This window comes from Talpa occidentalis, unplaced genomic scaffold, assembly GCF_014898055.3.
Source record: "Talpa occidentalis isolate TD23 unplaced genomic scaffold, MPIMG_talOcc4v2.1 talOcc4.15, whole genome shotgun sequence".
NCBI classification, from domain to species: Eukaryota; Metazoa; Chordata; class Mammalia; order Eulipotyphla; family Talpidae; genus Talpa; species Talpa occidentalis.
In genome coordinates, this window is record NW_023601543.1 from 39,104,109 (window position 1) to 39,126,736 (window position 22,628).

General features: G+C 36.5%; 1 protein-coding gene across 1 annotated transcript in view; it reads left to right on the forward strand.

Annotated features, from left to right (window-relative positions):
- Positions 1-22,628, forward strand: part of CHM (CHM Rab escort protein) — a 162,225-nt gene that overhangs the window by 98,355 nt on the left and 41,242 nt on the right. The window contains exons 5-7 of the mRNA XM_037511626.2: positions 1,766-1,843; positions 18,142-18,246; positions 18,605-18,668. Of these exons, the coding sequence (XP_037367523.1) occupies positions 1,766-1,843; positions 18,142-18,246; positions 18,605-18,668 (247 nt within the window). The remainder of the gene's footprint in view (positions 1-1,765; positions 1,844-18,141; positions 18,247-18,604; positions 18,669-22,628) is intronic.

The window sequence follows — 22,628 nt, forward strand, 5'->3', positions numbered from 1 at the left end:
ACATAATATCTTAGAATTTTTTAACCTTATACAACTTCTGATCCTGAAATTGATTTCTTTTCTCTTTTTGGACTCCAAGAAGATTAAAAATTGTTTTTCCTAATGGGGGAACTGATTGTGTGTCTGGGCCAGTGTGCCTGAAATAAATAACTCTATAGGCCAATTGATAACAGTTCGTCCATAGTTGTTTACAAGAAATTGGGAAACACTGGTGCTTCCCAAATGCAAAATGTATGTCCCATTACTGCAAAATGACAGAAGATATTCCTAGGCAGGTGAGTATGCTGATTGCAGGGTACACACTTAACTTGTTTGTCCCTTAAGGCCTAATTCAGCCTATTTAGGTTTAGTGGGACAGTAATATTTTATTTGTATAGGAACTCAGTAGCAACAGGAAATTGATGGAGAAAGTTGGGCTGATTATTTGACTACATTAACATCACTGTATCAGTTATTCCCCTATCAACTCAGCAGGAGGAAAATGTAGCTAAACAGTCTGATATAATCTCATTTGGCCTGAGTTGAGGTCATATCCCTATATAAAGTTTTAGCAATTGCTTTCACCAAGTGTCCAGGGGTACTTCCAGAGCCACTTTTATGATATTAGTTAAGGATTTCTTGTATCATGTAGTTGTATAATTTTAAACCCCAACTTATGATGCCAGACAGTTTATTGTAAATAGTGTTATAATCTTCTTATACACAGGCAAGTCTTTAGATGAATCATTTCTTTTGTTTTATCCCTCATTATTAAGTGGGTTTTTAACTCTACATTACCCTTTCAATGAAGAGCCAAACATTGTGTTCTGCAGCATTAACTCAGGTGCTTCCTAACTCAGTTTTCAGTTCCCAGATTACTTTTTGCTTACTTTTATAATAAGCAAAATCTTCAGGGGTCTCCCAGAAATCTTCCCTGTTTGTGTCTACTTTAACACAACAGAAGTAATCACTTCTGTTGGGGTTTTCACCATCATCTCTTGGAGCTATTTAGTAGCCTGTTTACTTTATATAGCCAATAGCTGGTTTGAGAAAGAGAACTGGGCTTTGCTTAGGGAAACTTTTGGCTTGGTTACAATTTATACTTCTACACTGTATTATCAGCAGTGATATCTTTGCGGTATCCAAATATTAATAATCTTACCTCTGAGTGACTTTTAATATCATGGTAAAGAAAATAACAAATTATCAAAATTATTTTTCTGTAAAACCAATTATTAAATGTAAGAAATTAAAATGTTGCCTTAATTTACCACACAAGAATCCTAATTCTCGACAGTTCTTGTCTCAAGACTGTGTATTTATGTCTCTGTGAGTGTCTCTTTTACTAAACTTTTTCCTTTCAAAAGTAGCAGCAGCCATGACAGTAACTCTTGTGCCCACTTGTGTCTGTGTAGAGTCTTTCTTCCCCTTTTTAAAATAAGCCTGCCAGGCCTCTCCTGGTGGCGCAGCGGTTGAGCACTGGGCTGCAAAGCTCCCCGCAGTCTCTGCAGCACTGGTTCAATGCCTGGCCACCGGCGAGGGTCCCACATGGAGCAACAGATCTCTCATGTCACGCCCGCCGCTCCCCTCAGCAGTGTGTTTCATCAATCTGTCTGTTCTGTTCCCCGCTCTGGCTCTGGTGAATCCTCTCACCCTCCCACACTTCTGACTGTACCCAGTGCTTGTATAAATAAATAAATAAGTCTTAAAAAAAATAAAATAAGCCTGCCCCTTTTGGATATTAGAAAAAAAATTCCTAATTCTCATTTTCCTGTTCTCTTCCCAGGATGTGTGCTGTGTTTGGTGGAATCTATTGTCTTCGCCATTCAATACAGTGCCTTGTTGTGGATAAAGAATCTGGAAAGTAAGGATGATATAAGTAACATTCCTATATTTATTTCCGCAAGCACAGGTGAAAAATGCTAAAGTTGATTTTAAAAGAATGTTTCTTCAAAAAACCTCTTTGGTATTAATAACATATCAACCTTGATTAAAAGTAATTTATGTTTAGATCCTCCAGAATAAGGAAAGTGAGTTCAGAATATAGAAACTGAATTAATTTCCCTGCAATATGACTATAGTTCCTGATCATCCAACCTTGGAAGACAAATCATTTCACTTGCCAGGGGTATGTGATGAGTGATGTTAGTTTTCCTTGTGGCCTTACCATCCTCTAATTGATTTTCATCAGATGACAACAAAGCCCTCTGTTATTGCATTTTTAAAAATGGAGCTCACCTAAAGACTCATCAGATTAATCTCTGCTGATAATGCATGTCACTCGATGAGAAAAGACTTTAATGAGATTTTAGGTAGATTGTTGTCATAAACTATGCTGCTCTGTTATCTGAGGATAAATTAGTTTAGAGCTGCATATATGGCCTGAAGGCCAGTTTAGGATTGAAATAAGAATGTACATGTTTTTACTAAAAGCTGATCACCATGTATTTATCTGTGCATTATTATATTTTTCTAGGATTTATTATTTAGTTATCAAGATATATCTTAATGGCATTAAAATATCTATTTATAGAATTTGCATTGAAACTTAAATGGGTGACCTGTATCAAATTTCAGGGGCTGTTTAAATTGCTTTGTGTTTTTCTTTTTCTTTTTTATTATGTGTTCTTAGCCATCTACTGACCTATATACCTTGTATGACTGTTTTAGGGATATATAAAGAAGTACTATTGGGAACTTTGGAATATAAATTTTAAGCTTTTTTTTTCCATTTTACAAAAATTGTATATAGTCTAAGTGACTATTAACTTCTTAAAGACTACTGATATCACAATAGTGTTTTGAGATATAGTGAAAAAATTATCAATTCTGGAACACGTTATATTTAGATAGTGAATTTGCTGTAGAGAAATAATTCTCTATTGTAAGGTAAAACAGACGCCTGGCCTAAAGGCTTGTAAAGTACTTTTAGCACTTTAACAGAAAGGTACTACATAAATGAAACATAATCTGTAGTGAAAAATCTGTCTCTTAAAGGTACAGGAAGGATATTCATATCTTGACTCATGAAGAGCTCTGTGGGAGGTTCATGAAGGAATACTTGTCATTAGGACTCATGACACTTAGAGTCATTTTTCCTTATGCATTCATTTTGAAGTGTGAGTAATGTTCCCATGATGGGAAAGGCTAGATAATGAATTACTTGTTTGGTGCTTATTTACTTAGATCTTTTTACTATCTTGGGGCCTCACTCTAGTGCTGCATGTTACTCTCAGTAACATGAAGAATTGTATGGCTCATCTTTGTTAAAACAAAAAAAAAATGGATCTGTTAGTACATAATACTAAAGAGACATAAAGGCTACATGAACCTTATTTACCATTGACAGTTTTTATTATGTGCTCTGAAGAAAGAAACTATTCTTTATGACCTGCTGCAGATTTCAGTTACAACTAGAAAGCTAAGTGCTAAGGTTCTAAAGACCACAGTTTGGTAGTTTTCAAATTTTAATATGCCTAAGAGTCACCAGGATACTTTGTTTTAAGAAAAATGAAGATTTCTGTGCTTCAACTTTGGAGAGTGAAAATGGGTGTGAAATTGAACCAAGGAATTTTCAGTTTTAAGGAACATTCCAAGTGAATCTAATGTAAATGCTCCTTAAATTACTCTGGGAAACACTAATGAACTTGCTAGAGCTACTGGAATCAAATACAGATTTTATTTTTAATTTTATTTATTTTTTTAATAGAGGCATGTTTTATTTATTTATTTATTTGTTTATACAAGCACTGGGTACAGTCAGAAGCGCGGGAGGGTGAGAGAAGTCACCAGAGCCAGAGCGGGGAGCAGAGCAGGCAGAAGGACCGAAGTACACTGCTGAGGGGAGCAGCGGGTGGCAGGAGAGGTCTGCACGCCATGTGGGACCCTCCTCCGGTGGCCGGGGAGCAGCTGGGGATCGAACCGGTGCCGCAGAGGCTGCGGGCAGCTTCGCAACCCAGCACTCAACCGCTGCGCCACCGGGGAGGCCCAAATACAGATTTTAAATGTCATACAGACTGCTAGTGATTTAACATTTCTTTTATATCTTCATAAAAAGACTTCAAGCATAATTATTATCCTATAATTCATAAGGCATACGTGAAGTCCTAGGCAGTACTAGGTAGGCTTGGAATTAGAGAAGACCTAGAATTCCATCATTGCCATTAATGTCAGTTGGCAAGTTCCTTTCCTCTGAGTCAGTTCCTTTATCTGTAAAATAAGTTAGATGGACTCTTCAGTAAACTCTGAGTCTCCTCCCAGATATGATATGCTTTGATTGAGTTATTGAAAATTCTTAGAAAGTACTTAGCTTTTCCTTTAACATTTACAAATAAATTACCTTAAAATATTTTCTATGTCCAAATGTAGGATATTCTTGCATATTACGCATCTTCAGTCCCAGTGAGAAATTTTTAGTTTTTGAACTTCTGTGTGTCTACTTTTATTAATATAAGTGAAATTTCAAAATATTCATTCATGATATTTATCATATTACTATATGTCTAGAATGCCAGTTTTCTAATGAGTGTCATTTTCTTATCCATTGTGGTTGCTTAAAATATAGCCATCTTGGATTTTGCATGTGATTTTTACTGGAAAATTGCTGGACTATTTCCTGAATAGCAAATAGCTTTTAAAGTGGCCTGCATTCATAATATTCATGATATCTATAATATTTTCAATATGCTAAGTTGGTTGCTTAAGTGATTTTTAAGTTTTGAGACAGCCAATACTTGAAAATTGCAAATTCATAGTTCCACTAATTAGCAAATTTATAATATTTTTTTGCCAATTAAAAATAAATCCTTCCGAGCCTCCCTGGTGGCACAAGGAGTTAAGTCTCAGCACAATGACGCTATCAGCAGCCACTGCAGCACAAGTTCGATCCCAAGCCAGGGAGCTGACCCACAATGCATAGCAGACCTCTCCTGTCTCACCTGCTATCCCCTCAACAGTGTATTTCAGTCCATCTGCCTGTTCTGCTCCCCACTCTCTCTGGTGAATCGCCTCGCCCCTGCCCCCACACACCTGGCCTATACCCCAGTTCTTGGATACATAAATGAAATCTATTTTTAAAGATTTATTTTTATTTATATAAGAACTGGGGTACAGGCCAGAGGCGTGGGAGGGTGAGAGGATTCATCAGAGATAGAGTGGGGAGCAGAACAGGCAGATGGACCGAAGACACTGCTGAGGGTAGCAGTGGCAGACCCCTCCACGCCATGTGGGTATCTCCCTGGCCAGCCAGGAATCGAACCGGCGCTGCAGAGGCTGTGGACAGCTTCGCAGCACTGCCCTCAACCTGCTTCACCACCAGGGAGGTCCCAATAAAATAAATCTTTAAAAAAAAAAATAAATTATTTCCTTCAAGTCAGGTAGTCTCTATAGATATCTAAAGCTGTCATTGATTAAAGGCTCAGGATACTGTATCTTTCCTAAATACTACTTTGTTGTTCAAAATCAAATAAGAGAGCTAAGTAGTAGAACATACTTTTTTTTTAAAGATTTATTTATTTATTTATTTATACAAGCACTGGGTACAGTCAGAAGCACGGGAGGGTGAGAGAATTCACCAGAGCCAGAGCGGAGAACAGAACAGACAGACGACGAAACACACTGCTGAGGGGAGCAGTAGGCGTGGCAGGAGAGGTTTGTTGTGCCATGTGGGACCCTCGCTGGTGGCCGGGGATCGAACCGATGCTGCAGAGGCTGTGGGCAGCTTCGCAGCCCAGCTCTCAACCACTGTGCCACTGGGGAGGCCCTAGAACATACTTTTACAGGACTTTGTGAGTACAAAGGGAGGCATATTTTTTTTAATGAAAAATCTTGACCTTGTATTTGGGCATATGCATCATACATTTCTTTTTAAGGAGTCCAGGTTGACTCAAAAATTGTTTATTCTACATGGAATTGGAACATTAAGAAGGAGGTCTGTGAAGATTTGCATCTGTCTTTTTATGGTCTTGGATTGCCTTTCTTTCCCTATTTTTTTATGTGGAACACTTGACATCTTCTGTCTTCTTTTGTGTACTTAAGACCTACTCATTCTTCCAATCTAAGGTTGAAGTATATTTACTAATCCCACAGACAATATAAGAACCCTTTGCCAGCTCCCCCCATCTCCATTTGGGTTCACTTGCATGATTATTCGTAAATTTCCTATAAGAAAATATGAGTTCTCACTCCTGTATTTTCCAGAACCAAGGTAGGTTCAGATCACCCATTATATTCCATAGTTATATGTTAAATGATGAAGATTAAAGACTGAAGGTAGCTTTTTTTTTCATTTTCACCTTACATTGAGGAAAACTGAAAGAAGTCATTAATGACCATCTTGTGATTACACATCAAAGTAATGTACAAACGTTGAGAGGAAATACGGAATATATAACCAAATGCATACTTTTTTCAGCTAGATTCGGTTTTTCATTTGCTTTTTCTGTGATCCATACTGACTGTTCACTGACTTTGCTTTCTTAATTTTCAAAGGATGTGACTTCTGGTGTTTCTTTTCTATACCCTGTCACTAAATCCTAAGACTGAACCCCTTTGTTGACTGTTTTTAGAAAAGCTGAGTGTTCTTGCTGAACAGCTCTCTTTTTCTTTGCAGCTGTGCTGACCATGTAAAACTCCTATACATTAGATTTTGTCATTTAGTGCAATATAATATTTAATATTACGTTAGGGTAAAAATGACCTTGGACCAAATATGTCTATAACCAGTAGTCTGAATCTAATATGTCAGCTATTGCTTCTTATGTACTTCAGTTGTCTATCACTCAGGACTCTGTTTCTCACTTAATTTCCTGCTATGACTTTCTTGGATTTATCTTTTTTCTGATGTCAGAAAAAACTAACCTTTTTCCAGATACTTGGAAGTTAGAAATTAATAGTGTGTTAGACCAAGCATGAGGTGACTATTATTACCATTTGCTATTGTAGGAACATCTCTGAATTTCTGATTTTAACATGTCCCATTTGCAAAATGGTAGTGATAATCGTCTATATATTTAACCACACCATATTTAGTTGCTGTGGTGAAAAAGAGATGACTAAAACATGGACTGTGCCCTTGTGTACAAAGAGAGAGTAGTAAGGATGCAGGCTCAATAGTTGGATCTGGACCTGTATTCTGCTTTCCTCATTTACTGGCTGAGTGAATTTTAATAAGGTGTTTGAACTCTCTGAACTCTATTTTCTTTATTTTTAAAGTGAGACATGACAATACTGATCTCACTGGGTATTGAGTAAGCAGATAAAGCTGGTAGAACTTTTTTTAGTATATGTGCTGCCGAAGCGAGCACAAGCTGGTAGAACTTTTTGACCACATAGTAAGAACTTCATATGTGTTTACTAGAAGGAATTATTAATGAAATTGGGTACTGTGGGATCCTATGGAAGAAATAAATTGTGAAGATACTTCAGTGCTATACTAAGGAATTTGTACTATAATAAGTGGTTATTTTAAGTGGGTAAATAACAATATTAGATTTGCTACTTTGAAGTTCGTAATTCTGACAGTATCTTAGAGGAAAAATGCTGTTAGAAAAAGATTCTTTACCTTCTAAATCAGAGATTCTGTATGTTTGTTTCTGTCTGTCCACTATTCACACAAGCAAAATATTTTCATCAGCCATTCAGTCATTCATTCAACAGGCATCAGTTGTTTTCTGTGTGTCAGGTACTAGAAATACAGCAGAGAAAAATACAAATATGGTCTTTGTTCTCATAGACTTTAGAGTCTACTTGGAGACATTAAAGAACAAATAGATTAATGTAATAATTATACATTGAGGTCTGTTCAATATGTAAATCTGTTTCTGTCCCTCATTGTATAAAAATCTTCGGTTGCTTTATATCATTTTTTTTGGTTAAATATTTATTTCTTTATATAAGAACTGGGGTACAGGCCAGAGGCACGGGAGGGTGAGAGGATTCACCAGAGACAGAGTGGGGAGCAGAACAGGCGGACTGACTGAAGTACACTGCTGAGGGGAGCAGCGGGCAAGACAGGAGAGATCTGCCACTCTGGAATCTGGCCTTTGCCTGCTTCTCTAGGCTTATGTCTCTTGCTTATTTTATTGTGAATTATCATTGATCTGATTGTGTTCCATGTACCTGCTTGCTTCTTATTTGTTTCTGTACCCCTAAAAATGCTTCCTTGTACCTGAAATGCTTTATTTGCTTGCTTTAAAGGGGTTCTCATGCTTTAAAAGTAGCTAATGCATCAATTCCTCTGAAAAACATTCCCTGATATGCCACTGCTTCCCCAATAAACTGAGTTAGACAACTTCTCTTGGTATTTTTGTGGTGCTCTGTCCCATTTTTTTATCAATGGACTTGGGCATTTTCTTTTAATTACCTGTGTCTGCATCTTTGTTATATTGGGAACTCCTTAAGGACAAGATATTTTTATTTTCATTTGTTAAACATAAAAATGTGTGGCATAACAACCAGATGCCAACCACTGTACTAAGAGGTAAAAATAGAGAAGTAAAGATAAGTAAAAATAAAAATAGGGGTTGAATGGGGGGTAGCAGTTTGGGGCATGATAATTTGAAAAATGGTTTGACATCTATCCAGAAAGAAGTAGTTAATGAGCAGTTAAAAGTATGGATAAAGAGCTTGGGATTGCTAAGAGCAGAGAACTGTAGACTTGGGGTAATCTGTTAATGTCTGAAACTTTTGGAGTGGAGTTTTATCAAAGAAAAATAAATGAGAGGCAGAATTTTGGAATGGTTTCATCAAAGAGGAGGCATATGAACTAATGTTTTTGAGAAAGCATGGAAGGGCATTGTAAATAGGGATAATTATATTGCTTCTTTCAATGATTAGGAAGCTTCTAATTTCCTTAATTTATTTTCCTTTTAATTATATCATATGTGATTTCTATGTTCCTTACCATATAATTAGTCATGATATTAATTCTGAAGATCATACATTGGACACATGTTTTTAATGATATTTTTCTCTTCTGGACCAAATTCCAGGTAAAGATTTTTTATTTTGTTGATTGTTCTCTTCTTTATAATTTTCACATTTATGACTTCATGTCATTGAATTAAAAGCTGGGTAACTTGTAATTTTTTGATTTAGAAAGTTCAGTTCTAGAAATGTTCTAACTTCACTGATTCTTTATTTTCTACTTTTTAAAAATAATGTATCTTTTTATTTGTGTTAACATTAAAATTCTCCACATTGGGTATTGCCACCATAGCATACCCACCACCAGATTACCACATAGTCTACCACCATAGTCTTGTGCTTCCTTTTTCTCTTTGTTCCTACTCTTCCCCCCTCTTTAGATGCTTCAGTTGTATAGTCAGTTTTTAAAGAGTTGGCTTTTAAGGTTGTCTTTTTCTGGTTCTTAGTTTTGGTTTCTCTGTATTCCACATATTAGTCACACCATCCAGTATTTATCTTTCTCCTTCTGACTTATTTAACTTAGCATTATCTTTTCCAACTCTATCCATGTTGCTGCAAATGGCACAAGTTTGTCTTTTTTGATTGGTGAGTAATATTCCATTGTGTATATATACCACACTATCTTTATACACTCTTCTGTTTTGGGGCACTTAGGTTGTTTCTACATCTTGGCTATTGTAAATAGTACAGCTATGAACATAGGGGTGCAAATTTCCTTTTGAAGGGGTGTTTTTGTTTTTGAGGGGTGGATACCTAGGAGTGGAATTACTGGGTCATATGGCAGATTCATCTTTAGTCTTTTGAGAAAACTCTGTACTGCTTTCCATAAGGATTGGACCAGTCTACATTTCCACCAACAATCTAGGAGGGTTCCTTTTTCCCCTCACCCCCACTAACATTTGTAGTTTCTGTTCATTCCGATGTGAGCCATTCTCACTGTTATAAGATGGTATCTTTTGTGGTTTTGATTTGTGTTTTCCTGTTAATAAGTGATAATGAGCATTTTTTCATGTGACTACTGGCTTATCTGTATGTCATCTTTGGAGAAGTGCCTGTTTAAGTCCTCTGCCCATTTCTTGATTGGGTTGTTTCTTTTTTTGAATTGTATGAGCTCTTTGTAGATCTTTGATATTAGTCCCTTGTCAGATGTATAGTTTGCAAATCTTTTCTCCACTCTGTAGGATATCTCTTTGTTTTAGTTACAGTCTCCTTCATTGTGCAGATAACTTCACTGACTTTTATGATCAGTGTTGTCATTGTATCCTTGTAACTGGGAACTCCTATCATGTTCCTCTTCAGTTTACTATTTATGAGTCACAACAAGGCCCTCAGCTAAGTCTGAAGTGTTGTTAATCTTTAATGGCTTCCTTAGTTTCCTGTAGAAGGGATGACAGGAGGGTATTTTAATGTCTCTGGCAGTTCTGTTTTATTTTGCCATATTCCATTGTCATCTAATTTTTTTTACATTAATCTTTATAATACAAAGTCTAAGTCTTGGCATTGAATCAATATTTCTATCTTTATTGTTGCCCCCAAATAGGTCTAATAAATAACAGTAAATCACATATCTAAGGGGAAAACAAATCTTTTCACTAACTTAACCATCTTGGTTTGAACAGTTTTGCTCAGGCTAGAACCTTAGTGCTTCATATTGAGACTATCAGATGAGTTATCACTTACCACACTCATGGAGAAATGTATGACCATCACCTCAATTTCTGTAGAAACCAGTATTCATTCTGTAGCAATAGCTCTTGACTTTTCATTGTGTAGCACAATAATGATATAGCAGTAGTGGTGCCACACTTAGAGGGTGATTCTTTCCTGGGATTTGGGAGCTTATCAGAATCTCCAGGGGTACTTAAATTTGAAAAAGTCCCCCAGGTGTGATTCTGATTTTCTTCCTTCTCCTCCTCCTCTGAGAATCACCGTTTCATCCAGAAACTTCAGTATAAATTGACACATTTTCTTTTCAAATTTATAATAGATTTTTTTGTATAATATAAAATTTGCATTGTAGATAATAGTTTCTTCTAGATAGTCTTAGATAATATATATATATATATAATGAGAGGTACAGCATATTTAGAAGTGAATAAAAGAAAATTGTGTCAAATATTAAGAGAAAACACAAACAGAAGAGGGAAATGTATAGTTTTAATTGCTTCATTTATAATAGAAAACTTAATGTAAGTAAGTTGTAAACCCAATAGGAAATAGAGGAAAGAGAAAAATAGAAAAGAGAAAGAATAATAGTAATGTATGTATATTAATAAGTGTTAATAATATAGAACACAAAGATAGAATAGACAACTCAAATTTGCTTTCTTCAAAATACTAATAAAATTGACAAAGCACAGAACAACGATGTCCAATAACGTGCAAAGCACAGGACATCATTTTACATCTGAAGTGTGGAAGTGGAATAGCCATATGAATGTGAAGGGGATACAATTATTCACATAGGAAAAACTAACATGATAATTTAAGATATGGTAACCATATTTTGAACAAAAATAAAGGAAAATCTTAGAGATACAGAACAAATAAGAGAGCAATTTATATTTACAATTTTGATTCAAGAAGAAACTGAAAACACAAAATACTTGAAATCTATTAATGTCGTAGAATCAACAGTTTACATTTTTACACAAGAAAAAATGTTGGTCATGATTCCATTTCACAGGTGACTTCCAGTATACCTTCAAAGGAATGGATAGGTCTAAACAACAACCTAAACTTATGAGAAATAAATAATAAAATAATCTTACTTTTAAATTGGAAAATTTGGTTTTGATTTTGGTGTTGAGTCTTACAAATGCTTTTTCTGTATGTCTTCTCTTAAGATGATTATAAGATTTTTCTTTTTCCATTTATTGGTGTGGAAAAAAATAAATATGTATATCACATTTATTGATTCACGTATGTTGAAAACATTCTTGCATGATTGGAAAAATCCCACTTGATCATAGTGTATGATTCTTTTGAAGTGTTGTTGAAATGAATCGTTTGTATTGTGTTGAGGATTTTTGTATCCTCATTCATCAGAGATAATGCTTTATAGTATTCTATTTTCTGTGTGATGTCCTAGGCTGGTTTTTGAGTCAGGGTAATGTTGGCTGCATAGAATATGTTTGGAAGTTATCCCTACTTTTCAATTTTTTGGAAAGAGTTTGAAATAGATATTAATTCCTATTTGAAAACTTGAAAGAACTTACTACTGAAGTATCTGCTCCTGCACTTTGTTTCATGGGGAATCTTGATTACTGATCAGTTTCCTTACCTGTATCTAGTCTGCTCAAATTTTCTGTTTCTCTTTTTTTTTTAGCCAGTAATTGTCTTTATAGTTTTATTGGTATTAATTTCATACAGCTCATTTAGAATGTGAAGCCACATATGCAAAACACTAATAAAGTTATTATTACCACATTGAGATATAATTATATGTAAGTTTGAGTCTTTTTTAAAATAGATTTATTTAATTGAGGTAATATTTGTTTTTTTTTAAGATTTATTTATTTATTTATCCATTCATTCGTTTATTTAATTATACAAGTACTGGGTACAGTCAGAAGCGCGGGAGGGTGAGAGAATTCACCAGAGCCAGAGCGGGGAGCAGAGCAGGCAGAAGGACCGAAGTACACTGCTGAGGGGAGCAGCGGGCGGCAGGAGAGGTCCGCGCGCCATGTGGGACCCTCCTCTGGTGGCCGGGGAGCAGCCGGGGATCTAACTGGCGCTGCAGAGGCTGCGGGCAGCTTCGCAGCCCAGTGCCCAACCGCTGCGCCACCGGGGAGTCCCTAATTTAGGTAATATTTGGATGCCCTCGTCAGATATTACCACCATAGTGTACATACTACCATAGTCCATTGTTCTTACCCACTTCTTCTCCCTTCCCCCCTTGGTGCTTCAGTTCTGTAGTCAGCTGTCGCAGGTTAGTTTTTAAGCTTATCTTTCTCACACTTTTTTTTTTAAAGATTTATGTATGCATACAAGAGCAGGGGTACAGGCCAGAGATGCAGGGGAGTGAGAGGATTCACCAGAGACAGAACGGGGAGCAGAACACAGGCAGATTGACTGAAATACACTGCTGAGGGGAGCAGCAGGCGAAACAGGAGAGGTCTGCTTTGCCATGTGGGTTTCTCCCTGGCCGGCTGGGGATCGAACTCATGCTGCAGAGGCTACGGATTGCTTCATAGTATGGTGCTTAACCCCTTGCGCCACCAGGGAGGCCCTCACACTCTTATTTTCACTTACTTTATATTCTACATATTAGTGACACCATCTGATATTTATCTTTCTCCTTCTGACTTATTTTATTTAATATTATCCCTTCCAGCTCTCATTCATGTTGCTGCAAATGGCATGAGTTTATATCTTTTTGATTGCTGAGTAATATTCTATTGTGTATATATACCACATCTTGATCTACTATTCTTTTTTTTAAAGATTTATTTATCTATGCAAAGAAGAGCTGGGGTACAGGCCAGAGATGCAGAGGGTGAGAGGATTCACCAGAGACAGAGTGGGGTACAGAACAGGCAGACTGACTGAAATACACTGCTGAGGGGAGCAGCGGGCGAGACAGGAGAGATCTGCCTGGCTCGCCATGTGGGTTTCTCCCTGGCCGGCCGGGGATCGAACTCATGCTGCAGAAGGTGCGGATTGCTTCATGGTACGGTGCTTAACCCCTTGTACCACGAGGGAGGCCCCTTTATCTAATATTCTATTGTGTATGTATACCACATCTTGATCTACTCATCCATTTGGAGGCACATAGATTGTTTCTATAGTTTAGCGATAGTAAATAGTGCTGCAATAAATAAGGGAGTGCAAGTTGCCTTTCGAATTAGTGTTGTTGTTGTTTTTTTAATTTTGGGGGTAGGTACATAGTGGAATTACTCCATTGAAGGGCAGATCCACTTGTAATGTTTTGAGACACCTCCATATTGCTTTCCATAAGAGCGGGCCCAGTTTGCATTCCCATCAGCAGTGTAGCAAGGTTCCCTTTTCTCCACATCCTCACCAGCACTTGTTTCTGGTCTTTTTGATATGAGCCATTCTCATAGTTGTTAGAAGGTATCTCATTGTGGTTTTGGTTTGCATCTCCTTAAAGATAAGTGATGGTGAGCATTTTTTCATGTGCCTGTTGGCAGTTTGTGTGTCATCTTTGGAGAAGTGTGTTTAGTTCTGCCCAGTTTTTTTTTTTTATTGGCTTATTTCTTTTTGTAGAGTTTTATGAGTTCTTTGTTTATCTTTGATATCTGTCCTTTGTCAGATGTATAGTGTGAAAATATTTTCTCCCATTCAGAAGGGTGTCATTTCATTGTAGTCATGGTTTCTTTGTACTGAAGTTTTTCAGTTTGATGGAGTCCCAGTTGTTTATCTTCTTGTTTGTTTTTCTTACTGTTGGGGATGAATCCATAAAGGCATCACTAAAGCTTATATCACGAAATGTTTTGTCTATGTTTTCTTACATATCTTTTATGGTTTCAGGCTTTACATCCAAGTCTTTTATCCACTTTGAATTGATTTTTGTATATTGGTATGATAGTATTCTTTTGCATATAGCTGTCCAGTTTCCCCAACGCCATTTATTAAAGAGGCTATTCTTAGCCCAGTGTATATACTGGCTCCTTTGCCCTAGATTTACTTTCCATATAGGTGTGAGTTTGTTTCTGGGCTTTCAGTTCTGTTCCAATGGTGTGTGTCCGTTTTTGTTCCAGTACCAGGCTTTTTTAATTATTGTGGCTTTATAATATAGCTTGACATCTAGAAGTTTGATTCCTCCATTCCCTTTCTTCTGTCAAAATTGCCTCTGCTATTTAGGGTCTTTTGTGATTCCATGTGAATTTCAATAGTATTTGCTCCACTTCTTTGCAGTGTGCCATTAATATTATTATTGGGACTTCAGTGAATCCACTTATTTTTTTTGGTGGAATGGCAATTTAACAATGTTGACTCTTCCAATTCATGAGCAGGGAATATCTTTCCATTTCCTTGTGTCTTCTGTTTCTTTCAACAATGTCTTATAGTTTTCTTTGTATTGATCTTGTACCTCCTTTGTTAGGTTTACTCATAGGTATTTAATTTTTTTGGTGTAATTGTAAATGAGATCACTTTCTTCATTTCTTCATATTCTATCTCATAGTTTGTGTATAGGAAGGCAATTGATTTTTGTGTATTGATTTTATACCCTGCCACTTTGCTAAGCTGATTTATTGCTCAAATAGTTTTTCTGTGGTATCTTGAGGGTGCCCCTATATATTATCATGTCATCTGCAAATAATAATAGCATTACTTTTTTTTTTCCAAATTCAGATTGCTTTTGTATTTTTCTCTTGTCTAATTGTTCTAGCTAATAGTTCAATACCATGTTGAATACCAATGGTGAAAATGGATATCTTCCTAGCATTCTGTCCTTGCATAATTGAGCTACCTAATCCCCATTCCCACATACCTCTCTTTTGAGTAATCCTCAGTAATTCTTTCTAATAGCATTACTTGTAAAACTAATGCCTACCTGTAAACAAAAGGAATAGCTACCACCAAAGCACTCTGTTAGTGTTTGGAAGTCTATAAAGCATGGAGTTCTCCATAAAAGCTTTAGGGCCATCGGCCTCCCTGGTAGTACAGGGGTTAAAATCACAGCGCTATCAAGCTATTGCCAGCCACTGTGGCCTGAGTTCTATGCCCGGCAAAGGAACTAACCCACATGGCTCAGCAGAGCTCTCCTGTCTTGTCAGCTGCTCCCTTCAGCAGTGTATCTCAGTAGATCTGTCTGTTCTGCTTCCCACTCCATCCCTGGTGAATCATCACCTGCCACACCTCTGGCCTAGACCCCAGTTCTTGTATGCATAAGTAAATAAAAATAAATCTTTTTTTAAAAAAAAGCCTTAGTGCCAGGTTTAATTTTGTGGTTAATTTTAATGGGAGTCCTATGCAAAGACTTAGATTAGACTCTAGGATTTATACCAATACCTCTCTCCTAATTTATACCCCTAATTTTATTCCAGCATTTTAAGATCTTTTTTTTAAGTCTATGCCCATGTTAAAAGAATTTTAGGATGAAAATCTATTAATTCTTTTAAAAACATGTCACTGTAAATTTGAGGTATCATTATGATTTCCCCCTAACCACTTAAGCAAGTGTATCATTATTTAGAGTTTAATATTAGTTTTGAGCCATTGCTTTTCATGTAAAATTTACATGCATTGACATGTCCAAATCTGAAGTGCTCACTACCTGAATTTTGACAAATGATAAATCTGTATAACCCAATCCCTATCAAGATATAGAAGACTTTCACATCCCCTTTTTTCTACCCAAACTATTCCTGCTTGACTTCCTTATAGTCTAGTAATTAAGGTAAGAAAAAAGCTTGTCAGTGCTTCCAGGACAAACAGGGATCAATGTTTCATCATAGATAAGCAGATCTCTTCTCTCTTGCCTAATGTATCTTGTGTTAAATTGTTTAAGACTGTTTTAAACAGAGGACTGAATATCTTTTCAGTTTTTAAATAAATTATTATTTTGGAAAATACTGTCTTGGTATAAATACCTTATATTGATAGTTACATATTTTATAAGACAAGAGCTCTGTTTTAATGAAATGCAAGGACATTCATAGGAAAGGAAGTGGAAGTTATATTGGAAAAATCACCCAAATATTAGTGCAATATGTTAATGTGTTTTTAATTCTTTAAAATATATATTATGTTTATCTAATGTCACTACATATCATGGTCTATCTGGATTATAGTGGCATGCCATTTTTTCAAGCATATCAGTATTTTATAATGTGTTTTTAGGAAATACCCACTAAATTCCTCTTACCATTTGTCTTGGGTATTCATCATTTTTAGCTGTTCATTTTATTTTTTATGCCTGGTAAATACCTCTTATTTTCCTTATTTTTGATTTGGTGTAACATAATTTATACCAATATATTTAAAATATGATAAAGTTTGAAATTATTTGCTTGCATTTTGTGAGGAGGAACATATATTTTTTAATGAAATAATCTGGTCCCAAAAGGAGAAGCTGTGACAAAAGTAACTTGTGATATTTCCATAATAAAAAGTTATAGCAAACACACAGGCATTTGCATATATTTCCTGAAATATTGCCTACTGGCTTTGTCGTCTGTGCTGGTAAGTCCATTTCAAGGATGTCGCCCTTAGTCCATTAGTTTGGATAATGAGCCCTATAAAGTACATTTATAACTTGTGGCACTGCAAGGGAATGGATTCTAATTTTCATCCTTTTATCTAGACACAATGAAAGAAGGTCAATGGAGGGTTCTCTATGATTCATTGTCCCAATACATATCAGATGACAGAGACCTGATAATGTTCGTGCATAAGTGTTTTCCTTATTTGGAAACAGTACTTGAAAGAAATCTTTCTATGATCTTCCTTTGAAGTAAAGTGGAAACAGATATTAAAAGTTTTACCCTTTTTTCCTTTTTAAAACATTATCACACATGTGACCAGACAGCTATTCTTGAACAAGAGAGAAAGCAATGCTTAACATCAAAATAAAAAGCCTTTAGTGACTTTTATGGACTGTGAATGATTTAACAAGTTATTTAATAAACTTTTCTCTTCCCCTTATATATGTTAAGAACAAAAGCCTATTTTCTAACAAAGAAAGGCTTCCACATTCCTAAACATTAGAAAAGCTTACACTATAATACTATCCTAACTTTATTCTTATTAGCACCATCGAAATAAGTATTTACATTCTATTTTATGTTTATTTTGTAGTTTAAAAGACTAAAGTAGTAACAAAAATATGTATTCTGTAGTATAGTCAGTTTTTTTTCCCAGATTGTGAGATATTAGGCAATTTTTTAATCATGTCATCTAAGAAGTTGGTTTTCTTATTTAAAAAGATTTATTTATTTGTGCATATAAAAACTGGGGTACAGGCCAGAGATGCGGGAGGGTGAGAGGATTCACCAGAGACAGAATGGGGAGCAGAACAGGCAGACTGACTAAATTGCACTGCTAAGGGGAGCAGTGGGCGAGGCAGGAGAGGTCTGCTGCACTATGTGGGTAGCTCCCTGGCTGCTGCAGAGGCTGCGGATTGCCTCACAGTGCTGTGCTTAACCCCTTGTGCCACCAGGGAGGCCTAGAAGTTGGTTTTCAATTTAAAATTGGTAGCTGATTATGGTTATTCTTTCAGTTATTTAATCATTAATGAGAACTTTCTGCTATACTTATCTTTTTTTGTAGATGTAAAGCAATCATAGATCAATTTGGTCAGAGAATAATCGCTAAGCATTTCCTTGTGGAAGACAGTTACTTTTCTGAGAACACATGCTCACATGTGCAATACAGGTAAGAAGCCCTCCATTTACTATCCGGGGAAGGTAAAAGTTAGGAAAATTTAGCAGTGTGATTACATTGGCACTTCTGCATGACTCTGTACTTCACAAAGATATTTTCAGTATATCCCTGCTCTGGGTATATTTTCAGTATACCCCTGTCTTGGGGAAGCCTATCTTAACTTCAACTCCTTTGCATCTGCTGGGGATTGTCTGCAGGTCACACATCCTCCTTTCATGAGCCAAGACCTTGGTTTGAGGAGGAGACACTTTTAATGTGACTTAACTCTTTGAAACATGCCTTCTGGTAGTTATGTAACTATAAATGAAACATATCTGTGGTATCTGAATCACTGATTTGTGCATTACAGGCAGATCTCCAGGGCGATCCTGATTACAGATAGATCTGTACTAAAAGCAGATTCTGATCAGCAGGTAATTTTAATTCTTCACTTTTTAATAACATGTAACTAATTTAACCTACATTATAATATGTATAAATTAGTATTGGTGAAATAAAATACACTAAGCTGTATGTACAAATAATCTTGGTGTCTTAAGGATTTTCTTCTGTTGGAACACATAATTGAGTCTTATGTAAGATTTATTCTAGGAAAATTGAAGTAAATTCTGGCTTTCAAGAGCTATTTTTTTGTACAAGTAGTTTATTTGGGAAGCAAAATAAAATACTTGTGGGGAAGTGGAAAAAAACAGAGGACAAAGAAGGAACAAATTACAAATTATTATCATTTGATAACACAGTTACTACTGTCAATAACTGATGCTTAATCCTGTTAAGCAACTCCTAGAAACAGCAGAAAACACATGTACACTTACCTTCTACCAAAAACTTGGATGTATATATGCCTATCAACTCCCAGTTGCTTTCTGGAAATGCATTAATATTCTCTGAAACTTTGTCACCTGTTTCTAAGAATTGAAAATATATTGTTATGGGAAGAAAAAGAGTATTCCCAGAGCATACATTTAAAAATCTTGGAGGAAAGAGGAAATGCAAATGGCCAACAGGCATATGAAAAAATGTTCAACATCACTCGTAATCAGGGAAATGCAGATCAGAACTACAATGAGATACCATCTTACATCAGTGAGAATGGCACATATTAAAAAAACTAGCAACAAAAAATGTTGGCGAGGTTGTGGAGAAAAAGGAACTCTCCTGCATTGCTGGTGGGAGTGCAAACTGGTCCAACCACTATGGAGAGCTATGTGGAGATTTCTTGACCTACTAAACATAGAGCTTCTATATGATCCAGCAATTCCACTCCTAGGTATTTACCCAAAGGACACAGAAACATGAATTCCAAAGGGCACCTGCACCCCTAGCAGCACTATTTACAATAGCTAAGCTTTGGAAACAACCCAAATGCCCAAAAATAGATGACTGGATCAAGAAGATGTGGTGCATATACACAATGGAATATTACTCAGCAATCAAAAAAGGTAAACACATGCAGTTTGCAGCAACATGGATGGAGCTAGAAGGGATCATGGTCAGCAAAATAAGTCAGAAAGAAGAAGAAAAATACCGGATGGTCTCACTCATAGCAGGAATTTAGAAAACCTAAATAAGGGACCAGGAAAAGACTAATTAATACAAAGTAAAAATCAAAATCAACAAGCAACTGTGGACCAGAGACACACTGGGAGGGGGGGCAGGGTGAGGAAGGATTAGGGCCAAAATAAGGGGGGGGTGCAATTGTATGGGGAATATAACCAAAATGAAAATGCATACATTGTGCAAAAATGAAAAATGATGTAAGAATTATATAAAATAAAATATTTTTAAAAAGAACAACATGGAGAAAAAGAATTTAAAAAATTAAAAAATAGTATAGCGTCCTTTGAGACAAATAATATCCATATCATGAGGCGTCCAGAGGGAGAAGAGAAAAAGAAAGGCATACAAAATTTATTTAAAGAAATAATTGTTGAAAATCATCTCAATCTGGGAAACAAACCAGACATTCTGAGAGGTCCAAAGAGTTCCTAGCAGAATAATACCAGACAGACACCCTAAGGCATATTATAACAAAGCTGTTGAAAACCAGTGACAAGGATAGAATATTAAAAACATCAAGCAACAAAAGAGTAACCTATAAGGGCACACCAATCAGACTGTCAGGGGAGTTTTCTGTAGAAACATTACAAGCATGAAGGACCTAGGAGATATTTAAAGTACTTAAAGACAAAAAAGAATAAGGAAAAGCAAAACTACAAAAAAAAAATCAACACCAAGTTATACATGAAATAAATTCTAAAGGAGTTACTATAAAGCAACAGAACAGGAATTTCAAGGCAATAGACACCTAAATCACTTAACATGAAAAGGAGGGAAGTAACAATGGGCCCATCCAAATGAGTTAAAAATCAGACTATCCTACAAATTGCTCATCCTATACTAAGCTCAGTAGAGACATCAAGAAAAAAAATAAAAATAAAAATCTTGGAGGAAAAGTCTTTATGGTAACCAACCCTATAGCAGCCCATGTACATAACTTAATCTGAATGAGTTTCAACATATTTTTCTAGATCCAGTATTTCCTTACCACCATTGCTCATTTCAGTACTTTCTTCCTCCTCCTCATCCCCAGTTCTACAGAAATGTTATGTGCCTATGGATTTTCTTCAGTTTGAGCAATTAATTTCTGGAGATATACCCCCATTCCTTCTGACCATATTCCACAGTGACTAATAAAATCAGCTTATTCTTTGTGAATGTTAATCCTCTTTATGGAGTTGCTAAAAATGGCTTTCTAAAATCCCTTAAGTTGGAAACTTTGTTATGTAAATACTTTATTTAAATCATTTAGCAAACAATGATTGATTTTTATATGCTACTCTATTTGCTGGGTTCTGAGGAGACAGGAGTAACCTTGATAGCATTTCTGTCTTCATAGCTTACAGGCTGAAGGATACAGATAGAGACAGATAAGTATCAGCTAGAGTTCAGCCTGGCAAGTGTGAATAAGGCATTGTATAGCATCTATCATAACAATCTCACACTATCCTGTTATAGCCAGTTGATTTATCTGAGATACAGTTAACTGTATCTCAGTTAAACCACTTTGTGAGTAGGTTGAAGAGTGACAGGCAGAAAAGTGAAGAAAGTAAATAGAGATTTCTGAAGAAGCTAAGCTGTGAAGAGTAAGAGAGCGGGGGAGTGGTCCCTAAAGAAGGATGTGGGAGTGAAGATGGCTTTTTCCTAAAAACTTAGTGTATATTTCAGTTGATGAGATGGCACCAGTACAGGTAGACTGCATATACCAAGGGAAAAGGGAGGATAATTGATGCGGCAATGTTTAGTAAAGACAGGGGAGGATGGGATTCAGAGAATCATTGCCCTTAAATAGGATGTGAGACACCTTGGAAAAAGAAGTGAATGCAGAATGTAGGTTTGGGGGTTGCCATCTGATGGGTTCCATTTCCTCTTTAAATTATGAGGTCATCTTCTGAGAACTGGGTTGTAAGGGGGAGATAGGTCAAGGTTCAAGGACAGGTATAAAATAATCAGTGTGGTGGGTTGGACGGTGACCTATCTTGTGGTCAGGTAACTGGACAGTATTAATGGTCCAGGTGAGCCTGGAAGTCACGGGTTACTGAAGGATTAATCTATTCCTATCCTTCCACCTCTTTTACTCTTTTACCCAAATCAGCCTGCTCACTGACCTAGTTTCCCTTTGGTTTCCTTCCAGATTACCAGCCCACTTCTGCCCTCTTCCTTTTCCATGTCCTAGACACTATGATGGGTCTTCCAATCTGGTCTTCCTCCAATACCTTTATTTCCCATATGGCATTGTTCTTCCACTATGACTCATGGAAGAAAATTCCATCTCTGGATGAGGCTATAATCTCTACCTGGATCACTGAGGACTGGTTGAGAAGACCACACAACCAGATGGACTGGCACCACCTCATAGTGACAGGTGCACACCTCATTCAGCTGGACCCTCAGGTCTCACCAGTTAGCTTTTCCACTGACTTCTCTCCTTTTCCCCTCATTGCCTACTCCAGGTCTTTACTTTTACCTACTCCTCTCTCCCTGGCCCCTGTCACCAGCTCCCCCTTGACTGAGAAAAGTGAGCTACCCACTAATAATGTTGTTGATTTCTTCCTGCTCCACCCCTTATAATTTATATATACCAGCACAGAAACTGATGGCCTTTTCCAAGGCCAATTCCTTTCACAAGTGCCGTTGGCACACATACTCATATTCGTGGCACTCTGAATGCCTGTTCTCTCTCCTGCATTTTCAGCCTCTCCCCTGCTATTGGCACCTTCCCCTCAATCTGTATACATGTGCTAGCATTTTCTGTTACAAAAACAAAAGAACTAAAAATATGTTCCCTTGATTCTCCCCCCATCTCTATCTAG